Source organism: Phaeoacremonium minimum (genome assembly GCF_000392275.1).
Source record: "Phaeoacremonium minimum UCRPA7 unplaced genomic scaffold PA7_03_scaffold_419, whole genome shotgun sequence".
Taxonomy (NCBI): domain Eukaryota; kingdom Fungi; phylum Ascomycota; class Sordariomycetes; order Togniniales; family Togniniaceae; genus Phaeoacremonium; species Phaeoacremonium minimum.
Window position 1 is genome coordinate 85,031 of NW_006921321.1, and position 27,960 is coordinate 112,990.

The window sequence follows — 27,960 nt, forward strand, 5'->3', positions numbered from 1 at the left end:
GAGCACTAGAGAACTCGTAGAGTAATGTCATCTTGCGTATAGTATAGCTGCGTGACCCCCTTTGCGAGTCAGTCGAGAGAGCAAAAGCTATTGTATCATCTACCAGGGATCTAAAGAGTTGAGACAACCAAAGACAACGACCTGTCAGCACCACTCAATTGCCTTGACAGAAATTATGGACAAACCAACTCCTCAACTACTGCTCGTCATACCAGAGCAAAAGAGAAGAATGCGACGGCGACATCGCAGCACTCATTATTCTACAATGGCCCATATGTCTGTCTCTCTCATGCTACCTCGCAGCTCTGGCTAGACTCGACGCGGATTCCCCTCTCTCGCCTACCCTGGTCGCCGCCCAATAACGCAATCCCGTAGAGGGCCAGGCCTGGGAACCTGCCCCTACCTACTTCCCTGAGCAGTTTAGCTGCCATGAGGCTAAGTAGGGAAACTGGCGAGGGGCAGCAGGTAGGTACTTGGAGATACCTTGGGCTGAGTTATGCTGCGTTCTCGTTTAACTCTCGACCTCCTCTCCTCTCGTCCCTCATCATGGCCCAGCAGCCTATGGTAGACAGCAGCCGTGTTCAGTCCTGTCCTGTTCTGCCATGGCCTTCCTGGGCTTTTGATCCAACTCTCCACTCCACCCTCATCACAATCAGCCTACCAGCCGTCGCTCTTGAGCACATCTCCCGCATCTCAAAGCAAGTCCCTGCGCCGTGAAACAAGGCAGGCAATGCCCGTCTGGCCTCCCACACAGGGGGGCAAGGCCGCGGCAGGCAAGGGTTTGGGTTGGTTCTGTCTCCCCCTAACACGATGGTTATGCTTGTAGACGGGGCGCGATCTCTCTCTCTTTCGCTGCATATCCCACTCCACGATGCTGTACAGGGTGCTGGTGCTGCTAGGGCGATGGACGGCTTTGCAACGGCTTCTCACGGGCCAAGTGGGCTGACGGGAGGAGCCCGACGACTCCTCTTCACCTCTTCCCTTTCACTCACTCACTCTCTCACTCGGTGGAACTCGGCAGATAGACCGACGGCCGTCACAGCACGTCTACCTCGTGGGATTGGCTGCCGACCGCTCTCCTGTTCACATGTCTGTACCCACCGTGGGAGCATCCTTATCGTCGTGAATGGCTTCACGGTGAAAAGCAAAGAGGAGACCATAGCCCGTGCCGCTCGCTCGTTTGCCCGCCCACACGAGACCGAGTCCCTGCGAGCGCTTGCTTCCCTTCTTAGCAATGCCGTCATGTAAGCCTTGGCGGGCACCTTGGCTCGGCACATCGGCCGGTGCTCTGAATCCATCAAGATCATCATGCGAAATTGCGGGTCTCCAGCTTTCTCACACGTAACACTAAGGCATATCCACCAGACTAAACTGTGGTAGACTACTGTACGGAAAATCCAGGGTTTTCTGGAGGGGTCGTCTGTCTGTCTGTCTGTCTTGTCTGTACTCTAACTACTGTAATTGCGGGCTCTTGTGGGTTCTCTGAAGAACGTGGTGTTGCTTCTACGGCATGCTTGAACATTCGTGCAGCTCGGCATACGGCAACTCTTCATGTACGAAGGGCTCTCTCTCTGAACTAACTAAGTCGCCCCATATTGAATCCCAAATCAAATCGCTTCATATGACTTTCTGCCTGCGTGTTCCATCGTCAAGGAGGAAGCTCAAGCGCCGCCTAGAGTAAGAGTCGGGCAGCTAGACTCGACACCTCATGCTCACACGATACTCATAACACTTCACCGCCGGTCTCAAGGTCCGCCCTAGCGCAGCCTCTACCACGCTCTACCAGACGCGCTAGAGACTCTAATGGCTGTCCGTCGTTCAACTCGTTATTATGGACGATCACCCGTGCCTATTCTGGGGTGCCTGGGCCTCCCTTCCCTCCTCTACGGGCCACCGCCTGAACGTTCATCAGACTCCTTGGGCGGCGGCGGTTGTCGCAGCGAGACGACCACACCACCACCAGCTCCAGAACCAACCCAATCCCTGCCGATCTCGTATTTCCCGCCCAGCACCAGGTCCTTCGCGACCAGCTCGCGCGTGCGGCCCAGGCTCTCGATGTCGGCGATGCGCTGGATCGTCTTGTCCAGGTGTTCGCGGAAGCCCGGCTCGGAGCAGATCTCGCGGAACGCCAGATGCATGGGCACCGAGCTGGCCCGGACCTGCGCGCGGCTCGTGATACTGAAGAGGTTGAGGCGGTCGAGCGGCCGCACAAAGTCGGCGCGCGTCATGATCTCCTGCGCCTTGTGCAGCGGGTACGACGGGAGTATGTGCCCGATCACCGGGTCGTAGGTCTTGTCCATGTCGGCTTCCTTGTCGACGAGGGCTAGGGCGAGAACCATTGCTGCTGCCTGTGATGAGAAAGTTAGCTTTTTGCTCGCTGAAGAGTTGTGAGACCGCTCTTAAACTGCTTGTTGTGACCAAGCTATAAAGAAAGCTGTCTTCAGACCATGGAAGGAGAGTTCGTAATCAAATTATCAAAAGTGCTCTTGCCATATGGTCAAGTCCAAGGTAGGAGGATATGGTAACGGTAGGAACAGAAGACAACTTACAGCCCACTTCTGCTGGTCCATGACATCGTCATCCATTTCTGCTCCAAGAATCCAGCACTGGTTGAGAAACCAAGTCTTCTCAATCTCAATGATCTGCTCACAGGTCTTCATCATATCCTTGCTCTTGGCCACACGGTTCAAGAACGTCAACCGTCCGCCAATCTGGTCGTATACCTTCTCCGCCATCTCGTTCGACAGCCTTTCGCTGAAGTACCGGGAACGATAGCGCTGCAATGCGGCCGTGGCTTGTATCTTGGGCAGGTCGGTAACGCTGAGGACCTCCATGCGCGTGGCCAGCTGCTTGAGCCGCTCATACACCCAGTAGTCATCACTGTTGAAGACCATAGTCACCAGGTTCGAGGCAGCCCATTGCTCTGCGCGCTGCTGTAGCAGCTCGATGAGATCCTTGCCATCTTCATCATCGCGGACCAAGTGCATCTGGTTGATGATGAGCACCAGCGGCCGTCCGACCCTGGCTCGCCGCAGCATGGCCACCTTCTCGAGCTTGTTCAGTGCCCTCTCGATATCCAGCAGTGCTGTTGTGTCTCGAGGACCGCGCTCGCTGAAGTAGCCGCCGATATAATCCTCGTGGAACTCGTAATCGAGAGCCTTGCCCAAGCGGATACGGAAGATCTCGAGGTCGGCATGGGCCTCGAACATGGCTATACCATCGCCGTCGATCTTGCGCATTGCATCGAGCAGCATACTGCTTTTACCGCTACCTTTCTCGCCTATGATGAGATGGTCTGCAAGGATCAACGTCAGTTCAGGCTATTTGAGGTGAAATTGGGGAGAATCGCGATGCTCGAGTCACAACCAAGCTTGGACGGGAAAGGATTGGAGCAGTGAAAGGGGGTTCGATGCTTCCGAGAGACTTACAGTGTCCGACCTCCTGACCCATCACGATACGATCCACTACCGCCTGCTCCGGCCGTTGTATCCAATGCGCTGCAGCTATAGCATCATTGTCTTCTGGTTGTGTTTCCGACTTCAGGTTGATTCCCTTGCCGAATGCGGCGAGCTCCAGCACAGGGTCACCCGGCTCAAAGGCATTGGCCATCTTCTTCAGCACGAGGTGCTTGTAGAACTTGTGATACAGGTATCCAGCACTCCCGAAACCGATAGCAAGCACCAATATGCTTGCGAGAGACGTGGCTGCGGCCTCGAGCATCTTGGACGCTAGAGACGGGCCGCCATCGTCCCGCTTGCTCTTGTTCTCTTCACCCGGCTTCGATGACGGTGGGGGTGTAGTATCTTCGCCAGTCCCTTCTCGCTGTCTCCTTGTCGGCTGAGTCGTGAAGCATCTCAATCCATTGCGCCGGAATCCATGTGTCCCAGAAGCCAGCCAAGTGAAACTGTGGTTGCGCACTCTCTCAAGGCCCTGGCGACTTAGATTATCCCCTAGACGGGCAAAGGAATGAGATTGAGAGGTCTTCCGGAATAGCTGGATGTACAATGTCTTCCGAGTTGCTGAGATCCCCCTCTGTGAAGTAGATAGCTGAGTTGTAAACTGTCTCAATACTCTTCCATGAGTCCGGCCATTGATCGACTCACTGACCGTATGCAGCACCGAGAATGAGCTCATTCTCTTCCCAGCTCTTGATTTGGGCCTTGCCGTAAGTGTAAGCCCTACACCAGTGCCCGGATACTCGACTGACACTGGCGATTGGACATGAGATGACTGATGGCCGGCCCTTCTTCTCCCCGGCGCATCAATCCGCAGCGGTTCGCCGGCTCTTCTCTCATCAATTGACGACTTAGATCCATCCTCTTCCTTCCAACTCCTTTTCAAACTCGTACAGAGCCCCCTATTCCTGCCGGAGAGCAGCAGATATGCAGCGCATCGCGCCCCGATGAGCGCCTGTGCCGGCGCGCATGCCAATGCCAATGCCGATGGCCGCCCAATGCAGCGCTGTGACATCATCGCTGTGCCTTAAGCGACCGCCAATTCACACCACCAGAGGCCGTGCTGGCCGTGCTGGCGGCCAATTCACCCACTGGAACACAAAGAAACCGTTAAAATAAAGAGCGTGATGAGCCGAGGGGCGGGCAGAGCAGTCCCCCTCTGTCTCTTAGACAAGCGGCATATCGACAGACAACAATAGAATGGACGAGGTTGAAGAGAGAAGAGGGAGGGAGAGGGAAGCCCGATGGCTGCACCAGAATTAAAATGGCAAAAAAAGGACGCGATTTGCCAAGATGCTCCCTCCCAGCTCTGGCCCACTATAACTATAACAACAATGGGAAGGAAAATGGGCGAGTTGCGAGTTTGGGCGCCCAAAGCGTGCTGAAGAGTGCCTGGTCCGTGCTGAAGCTCCCCCAGCTCTACAAGGTCCATGGGTTGCCTCAATTGGCCAGCCCTTCTCACAACAGCCAATCAGCGTTCAGCATTCGTCTGATAACTCACTTAGAGCCTCACCTTCCAGACAACTCCAACAAGGTGAGCGCACCTTGTTTCAAGGTGTACTTGAGCTGCCGCTGGTCTACAGTGTAGGTCTAGGTATCTGAGGAATCACAATGCCTCACAATGGCTCTTCGTTCTGTGTTCATGGGAAGAGGTAGCGGAAACCCTCTGGTAGGTAACTCTCATACTAGGTACAGTATGGACTCAAGGCACTGAAGTCAGTACCGTTTCTTCTTGTCCAAACAGCCATCGCCAACCTCAGATAGCTGTTACGTACGACTATCTACTTCACACATATCTTTCTCGCAAATCATCACAACCACCGCAATGGCTCCCGAGAAGACCAAGATTAGCTACCCAATTCCAACCGACCCGCACCGGGTCTCCCGGCTGATACTCCCCAGCATCCCGGAGTCGCCTCGTGGCTATGGCGCTAGAGACAGCGACGAAGACCATGATTCGTTTGAGTCCATGCTCAACGCCTTCCCCCAGCCCCCTACGGGTCGCCCTGCTTCTCCTGGCGACAGCAACAAGAAGCACGATAGTGGTAGTTGGCACCGGCTGCGCCCCCGAGACACCAGTCTCACTGATCCGGCCGTCTGGTTTAAGAATCCCCGGCCGGCTCCGACTCCTCCGACTTGGCTAGAGAGTCCTCGACTCGCCCCGGTTGCTCCGTCTCCGGTCCCTGCGCCCGCTCCGGCCTCCCCTCCGTCTCCTCCAGCTCCGGCCATGCAGCTGCGTGAGAAAAAGAGCATGAGCAACATGCTCCGTCGCGCCGCAAAGAAGTCTACCCTGTCTCTCCGGAATCTGGCAAGCAAGATGGAGCCCAAGGACAAGGGCAAGGCCAAAGAGAAGGCCATTGAGCCTCTGCAGGAGCAGAAGAAGCCGCAAGGTAAGCAGTGTTGTCCCAACTTCGTCTTACTCGAGACGTATCAACGAGATGATGGACTATAAGCTAATCCCCGTCAAGGCAATACCACGGTGGCTGGACCGAGCAAGGCTATGCGCCCTCGGCTTTCTGATGCGGCAAGACAAGCCGTTGCGCCCTGGGAATTCGACCCCCGCACCATGGCCCTAGAGGAGGAGAAGTAAACGGAAGTTCAGGAGCCCTGCTGGCGTGGCTTTTGGCCTGCCTTTTTGGTGTTGGCTGGTTTGTTGCTGTGTTCTCTCTTCCGGCCTTGCTGGTAGCCCACGGGGTGAAGGCTGTTTGGGTCAGGGTTAAGGCGTTGGAGGATAAGATACCCGGACTTTCGCCTCGCTCGGAGGCAAAGCAGAATAGAACTGTGTTGCTTTTCTTGATGGAATGAACTCAGCATATGCATATGTGAAGTGGTGACAGGAGTACTTTACTGCGGAGAGAAAGCTAAGTTGCGGAACAATATTGAAAGACCCCCTTTTTAAGTTGAAACAGCCTTGTAGCTTCTCTTTGGTGAAAGGCAGCGTTCTTTCTCGGCAACTGAGGTAACTTGTGGCCATTCAGAGACATGAGTGCCTGGCTTTAACTAATTAAAATATTATGCGCGAACTAGGTTCAGAGTTAGAGATTAGTCGAGAAAGAGAGAGTTGTCGATCATTCTATGTTGTGACGGATAGTCTATTGCATTTATCGTCCGGCAAGAGCAGATACACAACAAGTTACATCTTATATACAATGGTAACTTATGAGAAGGATGGTTACACAGCAGGACATCTCAACCAATAATCCGAGGTCTGCTTACTTAGCATGCGGCTCGCAAGAAAATGCACTCGACTTGGCATGCTGCCTAACAGCACAGCCTTGTCCATGACAACCCAGCCATTCTCTTTCCTGGCTGAGAAAACTTTACGATGCAATCGACAGAGCGAGAAATCATCATTGACGAGATCGAAGATCTCTGCGAACGCTGCAAAGCCATTGAATTCGACGATGCCGGCCTTGGAGGCGTCGAAGAGATCTCAGGGATCGATGGAAAGTCGAGACTTAGATTTCCCCAAACCTTAGCGGGGCTCATGCGCAGAGACACATTTGACCCTCGTAAAAATGATTATATGCGAAGACTTCAACTTGACTATCGACTTGAAGACCATTTCCCTCGGCTCCCAATTCTCAGCGAGTCAGCTTTTCGTGGATGTCCATTTTGTCTATTTCTCAAGACAGCAATTCTCTCTCAAGATTCAGTCCACGCAATCGAGGAGAAATTGAATGGCGCAACTTCTTCTTCTATCCAAGTCACACTAGTATATTGGTGGAATGCCTTAGACTACTATGAAAGCTACGATGGATTGAGTTACATGGAGATAGAACTCGGCTTGGGTTCGGGTAATGATCTCAACATGATTTGTCTAATCGAGGACTACGTCGGTATGTAATACCTTGAAATTAGTAGTCAATGGTTCTCTTGAGTCGTGCGCTGACTGAACAATGGATGGTGTAGGCAATGCGGCACAATGGCTTAGCCTCCGTCCTAAAAGACAGCACCCTCTGGAGGACGATGTGGTGAAGTGGATGCAGTGTAAGATCAACGACTGCCTGGACCATGGCCATTTTATGTCAAATTCCTTTTTCTGTCCAGATCGGTTGCTTGACGTATCACAAGATGCAATCAGGCTAATTTGCAAGGACGAAGTCATGAGTTCGGAAGCCCTGTCCAAACACCCCCTCCAATCTCCACGTTACGTGGCTTTGAGCTACTGCTGGGGTATCCCTGAAGAGGCAGAGTTGCAAGTAAAAACCAGAAGAGAAACACTCTCTGCTCATTTGAAGAATATTCGAGAGTGCGAATTGTCTCCAGTGATTAGGGATGCAATTGCAGTAACTCGGGCGCTGGCAATTCCGTATCTATGGGTTGATGCTCTATGCATCCTGCAAGATGAAGACGACACATCAGACTGGGCTCAACAGTGTTCTGCCATGGAGAAGATCTTTGGATGTTGTTATATCACAATCTGCGCTCTTGCTGCTGAGTCGTCTAAGCAAAGCTTCCTCTCGCCAAAAAACCAGTTATCAGTATGCATCCCATTTCGTTCGGGTTTGAACGTCAAGATGAAGGGAGCATACAAGGCGCGTGTCATGTATATTACGTCCTACAGTCCATTTTACGGCACGTCGGAGACGTTTCTTGATTTCGATGTCAGCCAATGGCAAAGCCGCGGGTGGACGCATCAAGAGTATGCGTTGTCGACTCGCATACTTGCTTTTGGAAAGTCGGCGGTCCATTTTCGCTGTAGTGAAATGCACCAATTTTACAAGGGCGAAAATTGTCCATCGGCGTATGATTTTCAAATTGATCAAGTTCTGAAGTCCCCAATCTCCGAAACAGAGCTTTTTCGGCAATGGTATGAGGTGTTGCAGCGGGCAAGCCAGTCTGCGAAGGGATTTACGAACAAGACTGATCCTTTACCTGCGCTTGCAGGCCAAGCGAGTATATTTGGAGATTTACTGGGAGCCCAGGAATCTGACTACCTTGCCGGTGTGTGGAAGCAAGATCTAGCCCGAGGTTTGGTTTGGTACCTTGGAAGGAGGCAAAAATCTGGCCTTTCTTTGAAAGATTACATCCGAGGTCGGGAATCGCCTGATCCATTTATCGCTCCTTCTTGGAGTTGGGCTTGCGAGGAGCAGTCACTTGAATTTTGCAGCAGCAATAGAGATTTCAGGTGTGGCTATCAATCTGAGAGCTGTATAGATGGATGGACAGCGCCAAAATCTTTGAATACCCGGGGAGAAATTGATGGGGGACTTCTGAGAATAGAAGGCAAGGTATGTCGCATTCCAAGTAGTATTACTGTGAATATAAACGACCCCTGGTCAGATGGTTATGAGGTGTGGGACTTATCAATACAGAATGAGTATCTGGCGGACTGCGTTATCGATTGGAAGGCAAGTTCAGACACTCATGAACCCGGACAACTTCACATGGTTTTACTAGGAAGCTGCAACCTCCACCATCCCTGCCATAACCGAGATTTGCCTATAGATAAAGATTCAGACGAACGTGGTTCACAGGAGACTAGCGATGTAGATCTTCATGAAGAAGTATCTGATCAGGAGGACGAGAATGACGAAAGCAGTGACGGTGAAGCTCCTGCAGCTGAAGCTATCGAATATGACATATTCGAGGGACAGATTCATCAACCTCACCAATGGACTAGCAACAACGAAGACACCGAGGATGGCTCAAGCGCTGACAATGACAGCATAGCCAGCAACTGTAGCATGGGTATGCACTCCAGGAGGGAGAAGGAGCGATGCGCCTATGGGCTTCTTATCCATCCATCTCTGAAGCATGCTGGGAAGTATATTCGCGTGGGCATTTTCTTTTCTGAGCCAGCAGGTCGTGGTGGTATGGACTTTTTTGAAGCTTGTGAAACTCAGACTGTTGAGATTATCTAAGCATCGGCCCACTGGAGATTACCTTGGATCGGAGGAGGCGACCAGCTTAGACTGTATGGTTCTTGCGTCTCATTCATTTATTATATCCTTTGTCCTCTATTTCTTCGAAAACAGTAATCCAAGGTTTCGAGTAGACATGTCTCTTACGTAATGTTACGACATCCTTACCTTCTACCTTGAAAGCAATCCGCAAGCCCTTAGTACAGACAAATACACCATCGCCTTTTTTATCGTCATTGACAACTTCTTTTGAATGGAGAATACTCTAATTTGGCTATGAGTCTTATTCTTAATCGATCACTTTCATTATCATGTCTCCGCTATGAAACATATCTAGCATGATTGTTATTTCCACTATGACGGGCTGACCCCTTGCTTCACCGGCAACTTCACAAAGTATATGTTGTATTTTATATTCAAGATACCAACAACGGCCATACATACATAAGGCAGACTTGCTCATCTGTCTGTGCTGTGCTGTCATGTCATGTCATGTCACATCACGATTCATAACTCCTCAACATGATCATCTGCACCCAACCATTCATTCATCCACCCACTATAACCCCTGACACCTTTTCAACCCTGCTGCCCGCCATCATCAACCCCCCTTGGCAAACTGCGCCCTCGCAGCATCCACCTCCCGCTGCAACGCATCCAAATCAGCCAGTATATCATTCGCAGCACTGTCCTGCGTCTGGCTCCGCGGCCTGCCACCCCCCTGCTCCTCGCCCAGCTCCCCCGGTTCCTCACTCACGCTCCCTACTACGGCCCCAGCCGCAGTAGAAGGCTCCTCCACCACTCGTCCACCCATGACCTTCACACTATCCACGCTCGTCCGCCTCTGGCCCAGGCTCGGCGCGTCCATGCTGCCCTTACTGCTCCCCCTTGCCCTCGGCCTCGGCGGCGGCGGCGGAGCTGGCGCGCCTCCTTCCCTTTCCCTGGGGACGCGGCGCGACGTTCCGTCGAAGCTGGACACGCTGGGCGGACGGCCGCCGCCGGGGACGCGCACGGAGGAGTTCCGCGCGGGCGGAGGCGGCGGGGGAAAGAGTTTCGGCTGGGAGGCAGAGTGTGGTATGTGCGGCGCCGAGACGGAGGACGGAATGCTAATGCTCGCGCCGGGAGAGATGGCGCCGAAGTCGCTTCCTGGGCTGATCGCCTCAGCGAGGTGGGGTGGCGCGTGTCCGTGGAAAGGGGGATGGCCCATCGGGGAGCGCTCCGCGTCGCTGAGGGCGCTGGGACTGGTTGCGCTGGTGGAGCTCGCGGCTGAGGCGAAGCTCACGGCTGTGGGGCTGATGAAGGAGTTGGAGGCTCTGTTGCCGTGGTTGGGTCTCCGTGGAGGAGGCGGTGCCGGTGCAGAGATGTTGACGCGGATGCTAGACGATCTTGATCTCTGGGAGTCGAGGGATGAACGCGGTGGGGCCTGCTCGGAGTCGTCGGCATAGGCGGTAGGTGATGTTGATAATGGAGGAGGCACGCCTGTGATGGATGGCGGTTTGCTGTCTGTCCGGGCATGTCCGGGCTGCCGCCTCGGAGGCGGCGCAGGCTTCCGTAGTGTTGAAGTTGGGTTTGGCACCGGAGTCGAGGATGAGTGTGAGGCATTGGGTGGTGTTGGCGGCCGGGGTGACGGGATGACATCTACCTCGGGGTCGATGTCGAGCTCTGGTATCTTGCCAGCTGCTTCGCGGTCGAAGATGCTCTCCCTGTCCTCGTCCACCGACTGCCTGGCCGGTGCGGGTGGTAGAGGCTTGTTGATATCGCTCGACGAGGGTCGCTCTGTGGGCGAGGCCACCTTGATGCTGCCGTGTCCGGATGATCCGGGCCTGTCTGCAGCAGGCGTGTCTCTCCGGCCCTCTTCGCTCTTGAGTTCTATCTTGATCAGCTTCCCGTGTCGTGAGCCGGGCGGGGGTGGAGGCTTCTTTTTCGATGCCGGAGGTGGGGGCTTAGCAGCGCGTGCTTCTTCGAGTTCGGGCTCGGATATCTCGTGGGATGTTCGGGGTGTCTCCTGCGGCAGGTGTGCCGAGTCGAATATGGACTGCCGGGATATAGAAGATGCGTCTGTGATACTGCCGCCGTCGCCGGCTACTCCTGTCGGATGCAGATGGGACGGCGAAGAGGCAGCGGGACTGGACACAGCAGCAGGCACCGGACCTTGGCCCGTTAATAGCAGCCTCCTGAATGCCCCGACGTCCATGCCCCCTTTTGCAGCCGCGGTGCCCTGCTCCCCTTCCTTTGCACTCCGCTCCATATCTTCCAAGGTCTTCTGGAAGGGATTTGGCGGAGCGTGCCCTATGCCCACCGGCTGCGACGGCGGCAGCGAGGGCTGTTCTATCCTGTCATCCCCGAGGCCGACATCGTCCGCCATGCCCGGGGGTGCATTGCTGAAAGGATCATCTCGGTCGGTGCTGAGGGACTCGCTGCTGCTGGTGCTCTCCTCGTCGTCGCTCCGATTCGGCCGCGGATACTTCGGATAGGCGTGGACGGCGTGTGCGCTCTCGGGACTAGAGGGAGGAGGGCTCTGGACGCGGACCTTCTTGACGGGCTTCTTCTTCTGGAAGGTCGTCGAGGGCGGAGGGGCGTCGGACTTGGGCAGAGCTCGGAGGAGCTGTTGGAAGTCATCGCCAGTCGAATGGCTCGATAGTGGGGGTTGTGATAGCGGTGGGCCTGCGGGCGAGTCTGAGCGGAAGGGAGAGGGGACCTCGCCGTCGAGGAATGCTGATGACGATGCCGACGATCCTGGAGGAGGGACGGCGTTCGATGCAGCAGTAGAGGTTGCGGATTTCCGGCGGAAGGGGTTGTTGGTGCCGAAGCTCGAGTCGCCGGCCATGATAACTATCGTCTTGTGGTGGTGGTGATAGTGGTGATAGTCCGAGAGCTATGCTGAGATGTCAAGGCTCTTTCATGCTCTTTGTGGTTGGGATGCGGCCATTGTCACAAAGACCGGCAGGACTCGAATGTCGCAATACTGATCGTACTCGAGTCGAGTCGGATCGAGTCGTGAGTTGTGTAGAACCGCGAGCTGTTTGAGTGATTGAGGTTGATTACGAGCGCTCTGACGAAGCCAGCCGCAGCCAACAAAACGGTGAGGTGCTTGGGTCCCGCCTACCGCCTACCGCCCACCGTTGAACTGACGTGGGGTGGTGCCCGCCGGCTCAGAGTGGATCAATCTCCAATCCAATCCAGATCAATCCCCCTTCATGCCCACACACCACAGCTCCGATATGCATATGCTCTGCTGGCTGATCCGCGGTGTTGAGCTCGCAATTCTGTCGGAAGAACCGGCTGAATACGGTTTGTATTGTCAGTGTTGTAGAGAGCTCAATTGCCTCCAAACTCTCGCTTCATTCAGCTGCGAAGCTGCGATGATACCGCCATTTGATTGATTGATCCCGGAGTTTCTTCAAGATTTCGACGTTATCGACCCTCAATCAGCTAATTACAGTAGGTAGTGGCCGGTTCTTCAGTAACATCAAACGGTGTACTGTAATAATACTGTACTATACGGCGGGGTGAATGAGGCGGATGCCTGCCTTATCGAAAGCAAGAGCTGCCGCACGCACGGGCCATCTCACGTAATCTGCAATGCCAGTCCATATCCATACCTCGAATGCGACAACATCTTGAACAACAACCCACAATAACAACATCATATCACGCCTTGTAGCTGCCTGCAATATGAGGGGCCTCCAAAGTCCAGAGTGCTAATGACACGGGCTGAGTACCTATGCAGTGGTATTGTTTCGTTCATACAGATCACTTCAAAAGACTCACCAACCCACCACTGCTTAGCTTGATAACTATCTGTGTTCGTTTCACCCGAATCCCTTGTACCGATAACCCGGCTTACCATTTGGATCCAGTCGCCGAAGAAACTTGATATCCAAATGCTCCAGTGCTTTATAGTATGGGAAGTGACTACGCCAATTTTGCCTAGCCCGTTCAATAAAAGCCAACGGTGGAAATGGGCACCCCGACCGCTCGTCAAACATCACACACCACTCGCAGTTGGAGTCGGTTGCTCTGACCGTTGGCCAGACATGTTTGGCCTGGCCATCGTCTGTAACACATTTGCAAGTGGCGTCTTTAACCCAAGCATAGTCCATGTATAAGCCGAAGTCTTCCGGGTCATCGGCCGCAATCCTGGCGATGTAGAAGGTTTTGAGGTTAGGGAAACACGCAAGAAACGGCGGTAGCGGTTCTAGTCTGCAGCAGTCTGCGCATGCTTCCGTATCACACATGCAGTCACGATCGTCCACGCCCCATTCTGTATCCCGACCACCGCCCATGTGCCCGAACTCAAAGGCACCGTAACTGATGCCGACGTTTTGCATAGGAAGAAACGACCGCGGTGACTGGCCTTGGAGCTTGACGATCCTTTGCACGGCTTGTTGGTCTTCCCAACCGGCCTCGAAAATGAAGATATCCTTCTGGCCGTTGAAGCGAAAAGTGAACTGCGGAGGTTGAGACACCCCTTCCGGTTCGACACCGTTCCACCTGCGAAGACTTTTAAATTCTAAAGTATCCGGAAGTAACTCAACGAGAATTTGCCTTGATTCGCGGCAGATCGATGACGCGGTTCGACTGGCGAATGTGGAGTCCATGAACTGTTGGCCATGATTGTCTTCATCTGGAAGCAAAGCGCAAAGTACAAGAGTAACGCGATCAGAGTTTTGCGGGTAGTAATTGCGTCGTAAGATGTCACTGGCGTCGGGATGGTCAGACCGGAGCGACTCCTCTGGATATCTGACGGAAAGCCTGTACACTCGGGGGGTCACTTCCGCTTCGTTTAAATACTGAAGCCATATTTCGCGCCGGAGTTCTGCAGGTAGAGCGAGAAAACTGTGGAATGTTGGATCTGCGTAACTGTCATTTGTGCTAGTTAATGACCCAAGTTCTCGTGATTGTTCGTCATGGCCTCGCATGTTCATCTCGTGTTCAACAACCATTTTCATGTTTCTCTGTGGTCTAATTAAGTAACCGATAGGTTTCATTCGCACAGCCAAACCCGGCAAAGAATATGGGTTATTGCAAGATAATAGAAACCTAATGCAAAGAAGAAAAAGGTGATTAAAATGCTTGCCGCAGAGGTTAAGGAAAGAGATGAGGAAAACTGCGAGGTTATATGCACTGGCAATGGGTGTTGGCTGCGAGTGCTGCCCAATCAAAGGCGCCAGCCAGGGGGAGATTGATTGAGATGGTGGGTTCGTTGGTTGTTGGTGCTTCAGCCACGTTTGATGCCTGACGCCCGGCAACCCACTACACAGGATTTTATAGCAGACGGCAAGATGGAGCGCCGCTCGGACAACACAAATCCGTGTGTTGCAGTTATTTTTACTGTCTAGAGATTCTTGCTAAATTTGTGGACTTTGTCCAAGTATCAGTACCGGTACACTACACTGCTAAAGTCATGATGACAGCAATTGTTTTATTAAACACAACAGGCAAAACGTAACAGCCTGTTCTCAGTTACTAGATGTCGTGCCGCAAGTATTCACTTTGCCAGGCATATTTCGGGGGAATTCAGGTCATCCTGCAACACTTTCAATCACTGGTCAAATGTGTAGTTAAGCATGCATTTGTAAAGGCCATCGCAGAGAGTAACAAACAAGCAGTAATACAACCAATATTCAGACAGTCTCTTGAAAAACAATCATCTGACATCGTGTTCTTGAAAAGAACGACACAAAAGCCACGTTGTGTCAAGGCTTTCCTCCCTTTCTAGGATCGATCGTGTAATCTGGCACGTGGCTAAGAGGAGCATCGCCCTTTGACCAGATTACGACACCATCTTCCCCGGCTTTAACCTTGTTCAGAGCTGTATCTTTATCCCAGCGAACTATTCTTTCCACCTGAGTGCCTTCTTGAGTTGCGACGTTCACTTCATAATGCGTCCAGTAACTATCGTCTGGTAGGTTATCACCATCAGCTTTCGAGAATAGCACATGGAGTTCTTTGGGACGACGAGAAGCTAAAGCGGCGAATTTCTCTGATTTGATTCCAGCTGTAACCCACAACTTGTCTGGGTGGATAAAGTCGTATGTGTTCTGAGCATCCGTGTATGCAGGATTGGCGTAGACATTGGTGACGTGCTTCAGGTCCACGTTCTTGTAGTCTTTCATAGTCGAGGCAAATTTGTTTCTCAAGGTCTTTGCATCCGGTCCTACTGTAAAGAGAAGGACATCATCAGGCTCCAGTCGAATCTTGCCCGCCGCTTCGGCAACCGTGAATCGGTCCCAACAAATTGCTTCATCACTACCATCCGCGAAACCCGCTGGACGACCAGTATCTGTGTTACTGGAAGAACCAACGCCTGGTCCCTGTCTGGTGTTCGGCAAGTCTGGAGCTGGTCTTTTAGACCCTGATCCACCGCTGCCACTACCGCCACCGGTCTTTGGTTTGCCTATAGATCCTCCACGACCTGCACGCTTCTCAACAAGAACCGTGCTGGTATAGGATCCATCGTTACAATGGGGCTCTAAGCCAAAACATTGTCATTAAAATCTCGCAATTCGTCAGATTCTCAACTACATACCTTGACCAGGATGATAAGCAAGTTCAGCAGTCTTAAGGGAGGGAGATTCGTTGTACACTGATGCAACTCTGGCACTTCCCAGTGACAATAGGGTGAGTAACAAGAGCCCTAAGGCGAGAATTGTGGATTTGAGCTGCATATCCTTAGAGACTTATGTTGGTTTCGCTGGAATGTCTGAATATGAAAGGTTGCCAGTCTAACACCAGAAGTCTCGTCGTGAAGAAATGTAATTTTGCTGAAGCGTAGACTCATTGTCTTTAACCTACAACGAGGTCCTGCCATCTTATACTCGGAATCAACACTCGATATTCTGAAGTAGGCGCCGCCATCTCTCACCTCGACAACCATTTCCCCAAGGAATAGCTCCGAACTCTCGGAAACTTTGAGCGCTGGCACAATTGGCGTTAGATGAAACAAACTTTCTGTTTCTTGGCCATAACTTGAAGCCTTCATAGATCTTTTCTAAGATCTTTTGCACGGGTTCATGAAATGCCGTACCTCTTATAGCTCTGAGAGGTGGAAGTCCAGGTCTCGCCAGGCTAAATTTAGCACCATGTGCCAACAACGTGAGGTCGCAAGGCAGACCAACATCCGAGAAATTGAAAGAAATGTGTCCAGAATCTACATCTACCCACTGAATACTGGCATACGTTTAGACTTCGACTTCAATTATGAAGGTCGAAAGGTTGGTTTCGGCCGCACCCATTGGTGGCGCAGGCGCTCTATTCGTGGACCAACAGCACAATAGCCGGGCAACACGCGCGGAAGAGTCTTGAGCCGACATAACACCACACCACCTCTATTATTGGTGAGAAAACACCAACTGCGTCTACGGTCTCGTCAAGCTCATGTTGCGGTAGAGTATGGAAGTTCATTGAAGGCGTTGAAACTCAAACAACGAGATTGGCATCGACGATAAAAGGTGGCCGATTGTCACCAGTGCCTCGAAACATGAAATATGAATCAACATCTCTTAAAGCAATTGGCAATATCTTGCTCTAGACCTTCTCATATCATACTCTTTACGTGAACCCGTATCACTTGTTCGCCTTGTCTTGGCTTCTACTTGAACATCAAATCACACCAAGATTCAATTCGTCATCTGACTACAAATACTCACCACAACCATGGATCTCGCAATCATCGCCCTCAGCTCCGGCGCCATGGTCGGCCTCGAGCAGATCTTCACCTTCGACACGCCCGCGCCGAAGCTAGTCACCGTACAAGTTGGCTCCGGCAGCTCCTTCGACGACACGCAAGACGCCGCGCTCCTCGGGCCCGTGCCCTCCTTCACCTTCTACGACTTCAGGGGCGCGCTCATCGACCACACGCAGAAAGCCCCCGGCGACCACGGGCAGGCCGGCCTGGGCCAGGCTCTCTTCACAGCCAAGCACGGCGAGGGCCGCTCGGCGCTGCGGCAGATCGAGACGCCCATCCACCCGGAGTACGTCAAGATGACGGTGGCGTCGGAGGGTAAGGACGACGTGTGCATCTCGTACATCCTGATCGTCGACTCGGTCGACACGCCCGCCGTCAACCTGCTGTACGCGTAGAACGGGTCCATCGGGCAGCAGTGCGGCATGCCGTGGTACGCGAGCGAGACGTTCCTGCCCTCGGCGTCGCAGGACTTCAAGCCGCCGTGCGTGTGGTTCAGCGCCAACGGCAACGGCACCCTGCCGCAGGGCATGTCGTTCCGGCTGCGCGACATGTCGGACCTCGACTGCGACAAGGCCGTCGGGCTGGCGGACCAGTACGCCAGCTTCAACGACACGCTGTGCGCGGCGCCGGCGCGGCTGCAGTTCTGGCGGGAGACGACGCGTGAGAGCTGCATCCCGCGCTACACGCAGTTCCCGGCCAAGGCGGCGAATGGGTCTGACGCGAATCACTTTGAGGCGATGCATGGCCATGTGCTTGACAACGACTGCAATCCGGGTGTGCCTTGGAGTAGCCCTGACAACCTCTTCAAGCCACCTCCAATTCCCGGGAGGGGATCTTTTGGAGGCACGTCGGGCTTCATACCAGCATCGGATGTCCCAGGACAAGGGGCATTTGGAGGCACAACGGGATTCATTCCCATAGACACCCCTCCTAGCAGCGATGATGACAGCAATGGGGATGAATCAGCTTGCACAAGTGACGATCCAACCGAGGACTGTGGTGATGTGGGCGACGTCGGGGATGGGGATGGGGATATGTTCAGCGACGGCGATGAAGGCACAGATATGACAAGCACAAACCCAACAGCTACCACCACCCTCTCAACACGCTCAATGGGCCACATGAAGACGATCCCCGGCACGCCCACACCCACGCCAGACGACACCGACACCGACGCGCTCCGCCTCGCCCGGCGCCATCGCACGCCACAAGAGCGCAACCCCAGCGACAACGATAAGTGTCACGATCAGCTCACGATAAGTGAACACGCGCACCACGCCGGCATGGCGCGGCAACTCTGCGAGAGCGAGACGTCACTGGGGCCGGACTTTGTCACGACGGCGGGAAGGCAGTTCTGCGACATGTGCACGCGGCGACTGTGGCCATTATGCAGCGCGGACAGTGTTGACAATGCCGACGATGGCTGCTTCCACTTGGAAACGAAGGCACTGCGGTTGCGGGCGCCCGCAGGCTCACGGCGGCGCGACGAGGTGCAGAGGAAGAAGTACCGGCGCGTGGATCAGTGGAGGCGCAAATGAGTAGGCGATACGGTTCAATTGGTGTTGGTGTTTGGAGTACCTGGATGGTTAGAATTTGGCTCCATTGAGCTCCTGATTTAGCAATTCACAATGCACGTCTGTTTCTGCTCTGTAATGCATGGTCAATCTTGCCCAAGAACATCCTCTAGGCAATTGCATTCGGCGAGACGAAATTCAGTGTCCAGTCCATTATTCCGGATGCGGTCGTGAGGCTGCTTGCTATGGAATGTGCCGCGATTCTCCGCACGTGACACCCCTTTTCGCTAACACGAGGCCTGCCAAGCTAAGACGAAGTGGGCTCGAAAATGTAAACAAACCCATGACGCGCCTCGAGGGACCACCCCCATGCATAGCAGTTGGAGGAATTGAAATCGCATTGCAATCACGTAGACGCATTCGGGATTTCATGAGACCAGATTATGTTTTCAAAAGTCATGTTCGTCACTGTACCACCCCGCGTCCCTTCATTGGTATAATTACAAGCAATCCCAGCTATCGTCAAGATTCATTCGCATCCCTGTCCGCCCGGGGACGTTCTCTGGCCTTGCCTTGGGGAAGAAATGCGCATCGCCGGCTGATAGTAGTAAAAGGGAAGTCGTCCCGATCACACAGATTGCGGAAAACACCAGATTGGTATCTTCGCATCGAGATCGAGGGACCAGCTCCCCGTAGTTACTCAGCAAACATATTGATGCCCAAAGCGTGACATGCCATGCCAGAGGTTAGGGCGGGTATCCGGGGGTGCACAGAAACCATCCGGGGAGTTCCAACCACTCCGTACACAGCGCACGCGCGTACAACACACACATCGCCATCCCAGCCAAATCCAGAAGATACACAAATACGTAGCCATTTACCCCGATTGTTCCCTGAACGCCGATTGACCGTCACAACACAAACATCACAAGAGGAAGAGTTAGACATCAAAGCGTGGCCACTGGACCACCGCTCATGCGGCGGCGGCGGGCTTCTCCTTCTTCTCCTTCTTGGGTGCGGCCTTCTTTGGTGCAGCCTTCTTGGCGGCGGGCTTAGTGGTGGTCTTGGTGACGCGGCCAGACTTGGTCTTGCTCAGCGTGGTGGGCTTGTCAACGACAGCGGGAGCCTTTGTGAAATGTGTAAGCTTGATGCGCGATATGCCTATCGAGTTGTATGGCGTGCCGCGCTTGTGCTCAGCCAGGGGTGTTGACTTACGGCAGCCTTCTTCTCCTTCTTGGGGGCAGCAGCCTTCTTGGCAGCAGCAGGCTTCTTCTCCTTGGGCTCCTTCTTGGTAGCGGTCTTCTTGGGAGCAGCCTTCTTGGCGGCGGGCTTCTTAGCAGTGGTCTCCTTCTTGGCGGCAGGCTTCTTGGCCTCCTTCTTGGGAGCGGGCTTAGCAGCCTTCTTCGCCAGCTTGGTACCGCCGGAAGCACCTTGAATGAAATGTTAGCGAGGTGCAATTGACATGGAACCATGACTCGAGACAAGACGGCATGACATGCATGCATGTCTCGGGATGATGGTTGGAGGGATGCGATGCTTACCCTTGGGCTGCTCGAAGACGCCCTTCTCAACACCAGACTTCAGGGCCTTGTTGAACAGGGAGTCGAACATGTTGTCGGTGGTAGTGATGTTGTTGTTGGCCTTGACATACTTCTTGAGGCTCTGACGGCTGTTGTGGTCGAGTCAGCAAAGTGTCTCACGGGGAAAATGTGGCGATAGCCTCACTGCGACCGTGGCTGATGCACGGGCGCGTAAGAGTGCGGGCGGAGCTAAAGAAAGCTTCTTACCTGGAACCATTTCGATCCTTGAGCTGTATAGCAGAAAGACGCGTCAGTACAATTGATTTACGAGTTGTGGCAGGCAAAACGTGGACGCGTGGACGCCCAAACATGTCCAGTGCAGGTTACGTCGCCGTGCAGCGGTCGCCGGCGACCCCTTCCCACACGGAATGCGCCGGAAGAAAAGGAACGGGAAATCATACCGCAATAATGGCGTCAGTGATCATGTCCTGCAGCCTGTTAGTCCCTGAGGCGATTCCCAAACAGCCGGAAAGGAGCGGGCATACCTGGTAGCTGGCGTGAGTGCTGGCGGACTTGGCCTTGGGGGCAGCAGCGCCTTCGGTCTTCTTGGGAGGCATGGCGATTGTTGGTGGGTTGGTGGATTAAACTGGTGTTTAGTTTCGGGATGTCTTTTGACGACTGATGATGTCGGATGGAAGATGAATCGAGACGAGATGCCTGAAGCCGAAAATGTGTGTTGGTTACGGATGAAGTGGAAAGAGAAGCAGAAGCAGGAACGGGGAGTTGGGATCGGCCGCGGTCGTGGGAGGGCGCCGTGTTTATATACGGGAGCGGGGGTCGCGCCTCGATCAGTACAATCAGTACTACCTATGCCTCCCGCTACACTGTTGCTCCAGCTAGCGCACCCGGCACACCTCAATTCTGAGACCACCTCGAGCATTGAGCACAGCAATAGCTAAACTAAACTGTCGACTTACACCCGCTCCCGGCAGCCCATCCATCTCCTCTCTGTCTCCTCCTCCTCCTCCATATCCCCTTCTTCATTCTCCCACATTCTCGTCCTCCCTCCCTCCCTCCTTCCCTCCCCGAGTTCCTTCTCTTTCCGTTTTCTTTCTTCTACCTTGCCTGTTTCTGAAGAAGCTCTGGCCACTTTTTCTCCATCTGTTCGTTACACTAGATTAGCCTCCCAAACTAATTACATAACATAGCCTAACTTAATTGTCGTCTGTCGCACCTGCATGAATTGATTTGATCTGCCACCATTCCCGACACTTCCACCACCCACCTCCTTCCTCCTTTTCCCCAGCTCCCACGATGCATTCCATTCCATTGCCATCCATTACCGGGAAATGTTGCACATTAATGTCAACATCATTATCGTCGTCGTTCAGGCACAGCTTCTTCATTCGTCTATCCATGTATTACTGATGCAGGCAACACTGTAATTCTTATTTAGACCACAGGCGCCTCCCGCTCTCCTCCAATGCGCCTTCCACATCTTTTGCCCTTGTCTCTTTCTTTCTACAATGGCAAATGCGTTAAGGCTCCCACGTGCATGCCCGCCTCACGTGTGGCTCTTTCTCTCGATGGCGACGAAGAGAAGTGCCATGTCACGAGGGTGGAGTCATGGCTGTTGTGTTCTTTCCTGACCGCATGATGTGATGAGCGAGGAGGGGCGATGGGCGATTGGATCATCCCTCCATCGCGGTTTCCCTCCTCACCAATCCACTGGTCTGGCTGCGTGTAAGTGAGATAAGATAGAGCCCACTAGCGCCAAACCGCCCACGGTAAAGAAGGTCAAGAAGAAAAAGGTAAGGCAGTAAGGCAGTTTTGGTTTTAGTTTGGTTTTAGCCTGGGCATGGAGCGTGCGTGTAAGAAACCGGGATGGCGCTTTCCCTCTTCTGACGGGCGTTCCAGATCACTGATTCGAGTGTGGGCAAGTAACAGATCACCTGCCACCTGCCGCGCCTGCTGTCGCCTTTTTTTAATCCGGACATGGAAAATGCCCACATCTGTGACGTCCTATTTTCTGATTGGCCGGAGCTCAACAACAAGTCATCCACTTTGTACCTTCCCTCACACTCTCAGAGATGATCGAAGCTTCCGTCTGCTCCCTCACATCTCGCCCGGCATCCCCCCGAATTTTGGGATCTCTCTTTCCCTCTCTTCTCTCTCTTTCTTTCCTTTCTCCTTCGTTCCTGCCTCTGCCACATCTTTTCCTGAGGGCGCTTGCGTCACTGCCAATCATCGTGTTCTGTGGGGTCGATTTGCACTGGACAACTCCGGTCTAAGCCAGCTTTTCTCGGCAGTCGCCCAACATTTTCACTTTGTCACTCGTGCAGCAAATTCGTGTTATCGCCGTCTCATCAATGCAATCGCAGGCATCTTGTCGCATCCCACATGGCAGCCGCCCAACCCATGTTATCACTTGCGTCAATCCCTTCTTCCGATTGCCCCGATTGAGCGCTTTTTTCTGATTCCATTTTTGTCGCTTTTTGCATGGGTCCCTCGCGGTGTTTTTTCGGCCGTGTCCAAAGTCCCCTTTTTTCGTTTTGTTGTGGTCGCCGCACGTCGCGTCTTACAAGAGCGTGAAGCTATCCGCACATCGATGCACGTCAAGGACAATCCCTCGCCGTTGCCACCCTTTTCTACTTTCTACCTCGAGAGTGGGTATGACTCTTCCTTGGGGAGTCATCCATGCTCTCAAGTTATTTTTCAAAGATTATCTTGAGCGTTCGTCGAGGCTGGATGTAAGATTCAACTTGGCCGATTGACGCAGCCGCAGATCGCGCCGTTTGCGCCTGTGTCGCAGCCTAGCATCAGCCATGGCATTGCATTATCCTTGCTAAGAGGCAGCAGGATGGCGACGAGTACAAATTCATGCTCTTAAGTGAGAGACAGTTGATTTTTCACGGAACGGTCGGCCAGCCGGGCTGCTTAGGTCTGAGCCGTTGCGCGACATCCAATATGCGCTGAGCGAAGGATGACTCAATCGAAATCATCCTAATACTCGCAGCATCCAAGCACACATGTTTCAACACCGGAATCATGAATACGTTAATACATTATTGAGACAGGCATTGAGGCTCCGTGACGATTTGGGTTGAAGCATATTCTTGGGAAGACGACACGTTGAAATCCTGCATGAACTAACCCTGTAAACAATCAAGCCGCTGAGATCGCGTTCGACTCACTATCTTCGGCGTTTCTTTAAGTTAACCGTGAGATATCTCGATTCGCGACGATGGAGGAATGTAAGCCTTGCAGCATTCACAAAGGACCCGCCCCTGGTCGCTCAGGATCCGGCCCGCCCTCCTTTCATGGTCGGCCAGGGATACGAGTACCAACCAAGATGAAGCCTTGCATATGTTCGAACGCTACATCTATCCATTATATACCTCCTGTTTTCCTAAGTGGTTCACTTCATGGAGACCAGTCTGCACAATTCAGCGCCAAGTTCAAATTGCCTGCTTGAACCACCTCTAGGTGCCCAAAATTTGAGCTCTGATTTTAATTCAAAGTCAGCACGTCATGGGTTGACTTGAGGTCATAGAAGGACGTGCTCCAAGGAAGAGCGACCGTTTCCTCGGAAAAGAACTATCCGGGGATACAGGAAATCAAGCGAGGAGAGTACGTGCTCCGAAATATGCGATTATCAGGATTTTCTTCCATTTAGTACCATTTCGTGCATCGTTCTTCAATCTTACGCATTTCCAGACTTGTTCAAGATCCTTCTAGTCTACATGGGTGTACGTCAAAGGCCAAGACCCCGCACGGCGATCTATTCGCTCACTTGCAAATGGGTCGGTTAGCCGTAACATGGATATCGTTGAATGTCAGCGACGGTAACGGGAATATGGCTTGAACATCAGACTCGCTAACAGCGACCATTGCATCAAAACAATATCAAATCTCATTTGAGCTGCAGATGTCTCCACCGGAACAGAACCTCTGCCAAATACAGAGAAAAGTCCAAAGTATTAGCCCTTTAACATGGGGCTGCCGTGCACTCGCAGTTAATGCCGCCTGGAGCTTGGCACTGTGGGCAACAGCAACACCCATTTCCGCACTGGGTACCCGTTTCACCCGGACAACATTGCGTACTGCCCGCATCACATATTCCGTTGTTCGCCGAATTGCAGTTTGCACACCGCTCAGTGAGCGGGTCGCAGATTGAGGCCCTCACTTCTGCGCATAAAGCGCCGACGGCTATACCTGATAAGCCGGGCGCCGCGCTTGCACAGAAGGCGGCGCATCCTGCTGCTGCCGGACCGAGCGGAGCGCACGCTGCTCCACATGCAGCGCCGGCGATTACCGACACACCAGCACCGGTGAGCGTACCCAAGCTCGCACACACTGCTGTTGCTATTATGTTCGCTTGTGTACCACAGTATGTTTGCTGGTCTCTGCAGTCCGGGCATGTCTGGAAGCACTGTCCGGTCCGGCTGCAGGTGCTCAACTGCTTACGTGTTAACTGAAGATCCGACTTCCAGCGGCCTAGCAATGGTGCGTCCGCGGTGCTCCGGGAATGCTCGAGGCCTTCCAGCATGCTCCGTGTCAGGTCGTGAACCTCTCCAGTGCCGAATGTCCGTTTCTCATGCCTTCTAGTGTTGTTGCGTCCCGTACAGGTTGCGTTCGGTTCGTTGATGATTATCTGATAATCCGATCCACCGGCTGCGAAGTCCGAAGCGCATGTTTGGAATCCATTCAACACCTCGTTTGTTATAGCGGTCAGTTGGCCTACAAATTGCGAATTTGCCAATAGTTGCACACAGTAGGCATTCTCCGTAGGATCAGTGTATATATGGCATGGGTCTGGACCCAGTGCCGCCAAGAAGTCGCTTGGGGTCGTGAGTCCCAGTATTGCGCTCTGTATGCGATAGTCCACCAACTGCGGACTTGCGATTGAGTTGCTTGCCAATAAGCCGTTCATCACATCGAAACACGATGCTGTGTAGCTCGTGCAATTGCCGGACCCGGGGACGGCGGCGCAGGCGCCTGATTGGCAGGTGGTGCCGGATGCGCACTACAATAGAGGTGGTTAGCATGGAGCGCTACTTAAAGTAGTCAGATTTGAGAACTAGAACTGAGAACTAGATCTAATAACCGAACCCCTGGGGTTGGAAATGAGGCTCCAAAAGCCAAAAAGTACTTATACATACCGAGTGCCCGCAAGCCCCACAGTTGTTGTTGTCAGAAGTCAAGTCCGGGCATGTCCCGTTGCAAGGAGCCTTGCCAGAGTTGGTGCAAACACAGGCGCTTGATGAGCAGGTTGAACCGGCGACGCACTGGGCTTTTGTGAATAATTGTGGTGAAGTCACGGCAATCTCTTGGAACTTACCACGTTCCCACAGGCACCACAGTTGTTGCTGTCCGAACTGGTATCGCCACACGCTGACGATGGCGCTGGCTGCCCATCCCCCAGATAAATTAGCCATGTCTCACTAACCATCAAGTAAATCAAGGATCGCTCTACTCTGTCCCATAGAAAGAACAGGACGGGACTCACCACATAACAGGAACAAGCAGAGCTCAAGCGCGACGATTGAGTCGGGCCAGACCCACACGCCGTGGCGAACTGGGGAGGGAGAGACGTCGTGGCCGTTACATTTGCTTGGGTGTATGAATGGCAAAACGACGTTGCAGCAGCGGAGCGCGTAGGGTTTCTAAGGGCACGCAGGCAGTTGTCGGCGTTACAGCCTGCCGTAGCAGCGGCCCAAGGGCTAGCAAGGAGCGGAACAATGACAAGGGAGAGAAAGAGCTTCATAGTGTGCAAGCCTTATGGTGGATCGACGAAGAATTTAGGTTCCAGTGCAAAAGAGAAGAGTACTCCGTATATCTGTAATTTGGTGTCCGCGTCAAAAGAGGGACCTGATGGGCATGAGGGGGTTCTTATTTACTTTTAAAGCTAGGTAAGGATTTTCTGTATCACGTAGAGTCAGCCTGAAATCGTCACGCGTTTATCCCTGACCTTACTCTCTTTCTACACTATTGATTTGTGGACTATTGGTTTGCGGCTGGAACTCTTGATGTGCGGCATCCATTCATTATTCCACCGACATCCAGTGTAAGTCTTGCTGCGATATCCGGAGGCTTGCATGTGGTGGGATGAACAATAACTAGTCTTGGTGGATATTATGCAGGAACGTCCTCCTTGCATCGTTCAGCCCTAGCTTGTATCACTCAGCCCCAGATTGGAATCGTCGGCTCTCGCTCAAATACGTGTCTGGTTGGTCCGACGGGCACCATGTCTCACTTCTGATTGGATGCCGAGACGTGATTCCTTGGTGTGGCTGTATAATGAGCTGTGACAAAACATATACACTGTGCTTCCGTGCCAATCGCGCACGGAAGGCCTTCCTTTTGCCAATGTCTCAATTGTCACATGAGCTTATTTATTTCCGACTAGAACAAAAGTTGAAACTAGTCAAGAAGGCTCAGGGAAGACAAGACTAAAGACTAGGGAGTAGGGTCATGGCCCGGGACATTCCAGGTAGGTCGATTATGGATATAGATCCTGAGACAACTCGGAAGACTGCCACCTTTGGTGAAACGCCGCTCTCGAGGGTTGAATCGGAGAACATCTCACCTCTGGAGCAAGTACGACACTAGCGGATCTTTGTGGAGTACACATGGTCCAGGCATTCCGCAGTATGATCTTATTTTAATAGCAGCAAAGGTCACCCAACTCATCTTATTGGTCGGAGCCTCGTGAGCCGAGGTAAGCCTAGTCTGCAAAACTGCCGTATTGGCATATGTGCTTGAGGAAGACAAAGAGGTACTATCGAGCACTGCGGCATATGCTGCTGTGTTGGTGGTGTTTGTAGGGCTCACGGCCGAGGGTTCTTCGTGATGTACTTGATATAAAAATGTAACGCATACTCCAACCCTTCGGCGATAATATATTCCTGATGATCGCTGATATTTATTTAGTGACCGAAACTAGCATTCTGCCAAGTGAATAACTATGACCCGTCCAAACAAGCAATCTGTCGGTCAGTAAATACAGATCCAATCCGCTTTATCGGTGTCTTTGTTCTGCAGTACTTGACCATTCATAATTCCATCAAGATAGCATCCACCAGCCAATCTATAACCACGATATATTTTTTTTGGCTCTCTGCATGTATGAAAGATGTTTCAGTTGGACGTAGGACGCATGGCACTGGTATCCCTGCCAGCACGTAGATAAAGTCACCAACTTGAATGTTCTCTCTTCCTACACCGACATATCCAGTCTCCGTCAAAAAAAGTCGCTTGTCGCGTATGGTTCGGCAAATGTCATTGTTTAATTCCCGAATGTAGTCTTCAATTAAAACCCCTTCTTCAATGTCCAGATATGTATTCACCTCCCACGTGTGAGAAGTCCTAGAGCCCGGCTCGGGAGAACTCATATAGTCGTTGAGATACTTCCAGTACAGACTAACATACTGCCCGAATCTTGCCCTTATGCGCGCTGTTTAGGAGGAGCCTCAATCTACCACCCCGGTTAAAGTTGCCGTAATGCCAGAAAGAAAAAAAAACAAGCTTATAGGGGTCCATTTCTAGACTCTATCTGTCTAATTTCTACTTATTTTCTTCGGTTCTTATGCATAGGATACTCTATTGTTTGTATCTCTAGTGTTGATTGTGTGAGTTTGATTTCTAATCTAAACAAGCTGCCTTAGACTTTCCCAATAGAGAATAATGTATATATGATACTCTGCTATGTGTTCATAAAGGTAGACAAAATACAAATAGAAGGAGTCTAGGTAAGGTGTTAATATAAGGCGTTAATAGAGCCCTTGAATTCCTACACTATAAGAGCCCTACATCGCTTTATAGTGATGGCAAGGTAAATTAACATACATAATATAACTTCTGCTGCACTTTATACCTAAGCTTATAAAACATGTGTGACAAAAGAGAGCCCCG

General features: G+C 52.6%; 6 protein-coding genes across 6 annotated transcripts; 3 read left to right on the top strand and 3 right to left on the bottom strand.

Moving 5' to 3' along the window:
- Positions 1-1,883: 1,883 nt before the first annotated feature.
- On the bottom strand, positions 1,884-3,720 carry UCRPA7_5599 (hypothetical protein; the record flags this gene model as incomplete). The annotated part of the gene is made up of 3 exons (XM_007918144.1): positions 1,884-2,348; positions 2,550-3,295; positions 3,429-3,720. 3 exons carry the CDS (start codon positions 3,718-3,720, stop codon positions 1,884-1,886), a joined length of 1,503 nt encoding a protein of 500 aa, XP_007916335.1.
- A 1,986-nt stretch (positions 3,721-5,706) lies between these two features.
- On the top strand, positions 5,707-6,045 carry UCRPA7_5600 (hypothetical protein; the record flags this gene model as incomplete). Its single annotated transcript, XM_007918145.1, has 2 exons — positions 5,707-5,845; positions 5,924-6,045. The coding sequence occupies 2 exons, from the start codon at positions 5,707-5,709 to the stop codon at positions 6,043-6,045; spliced, it is 261 nt and encodes an 86-aa protein (XP_007916336.1).
- Positions 6,046-9,923: 3,878 nt separating this feature from the next.
- Positions 9,924-12,149, bottom strand: UCRPA7_5601 (hypothetical protein; the record flags this gene model as incomplete). The annotated part of the gene is made up of 1 exon (XM_007918146.1): positions 9,924-12,149. One exon carries the CDS (start codon positions 12,147-12,149, stop codon positions 9,924-9,926), a length of 2,226 nt encoding a protein of 741 aa, XP_007916337.1.
- A 4,832-nt stretch (positions 12,150-16,981) lies between these two features.
- Positions 16,982-17,407, top strand: UCRPA7_5602 (hypothetical protein; the record flags this gene model as incomplete). The annotated part of the gene is made up of 1 exon (XM_007918147.1): positions 16,982-17,407. The coding sequence occupies one exon, from the start codon at positions 16,982-16,984 to the stop codon at positions 17,405-17,407; it is 426 nt and encodes a 141-aa protein (XP_007916338.1).
- Positions 17,408-17,434: 27 nt separating this feature from the next.
- On the top strand, positions 17,435-18,550 carry UCRPA7_5603 (hypothetical protein; the record flags this gene model as incomplete). The annotated part of the gene is made up of 1 exon (XM_007918148.1): positions 17,435-18,550. One exon carries the CDS (start codon positions 17,435-17,437, stop codon positions 18,548-18,550), a length of 1,116 nt encoding a protein of 371 aa, XP_007916339.1.
- Positions 18,551-19,499: 949 nt separating this feature from the next.
- Positions 19,500-20,663, bottom strand: UCRPA7_5604 (putative histone h1 protein; the record flags this gene model as incomplete). The annotated part of the gene is made up of 6 exons (XM_007918149.1): positions 19,500-19,652; positions 19,742-19,956; positions 20,068-20,195; positions 20,314-20,336; positions 20,508-20,534; positions 20,592-20,663. The coding sequence occupies 6 exons, from the start codon at positions 20,661-20,663 to the stop codon at positions 19,500-19,502; spliced, it is 618 nt and encodes a 205-aa protein (XP_007916340.1).
- Between the last annotated feature and the right edge of the window lie 7,297 nt (positions 20,664-27,960).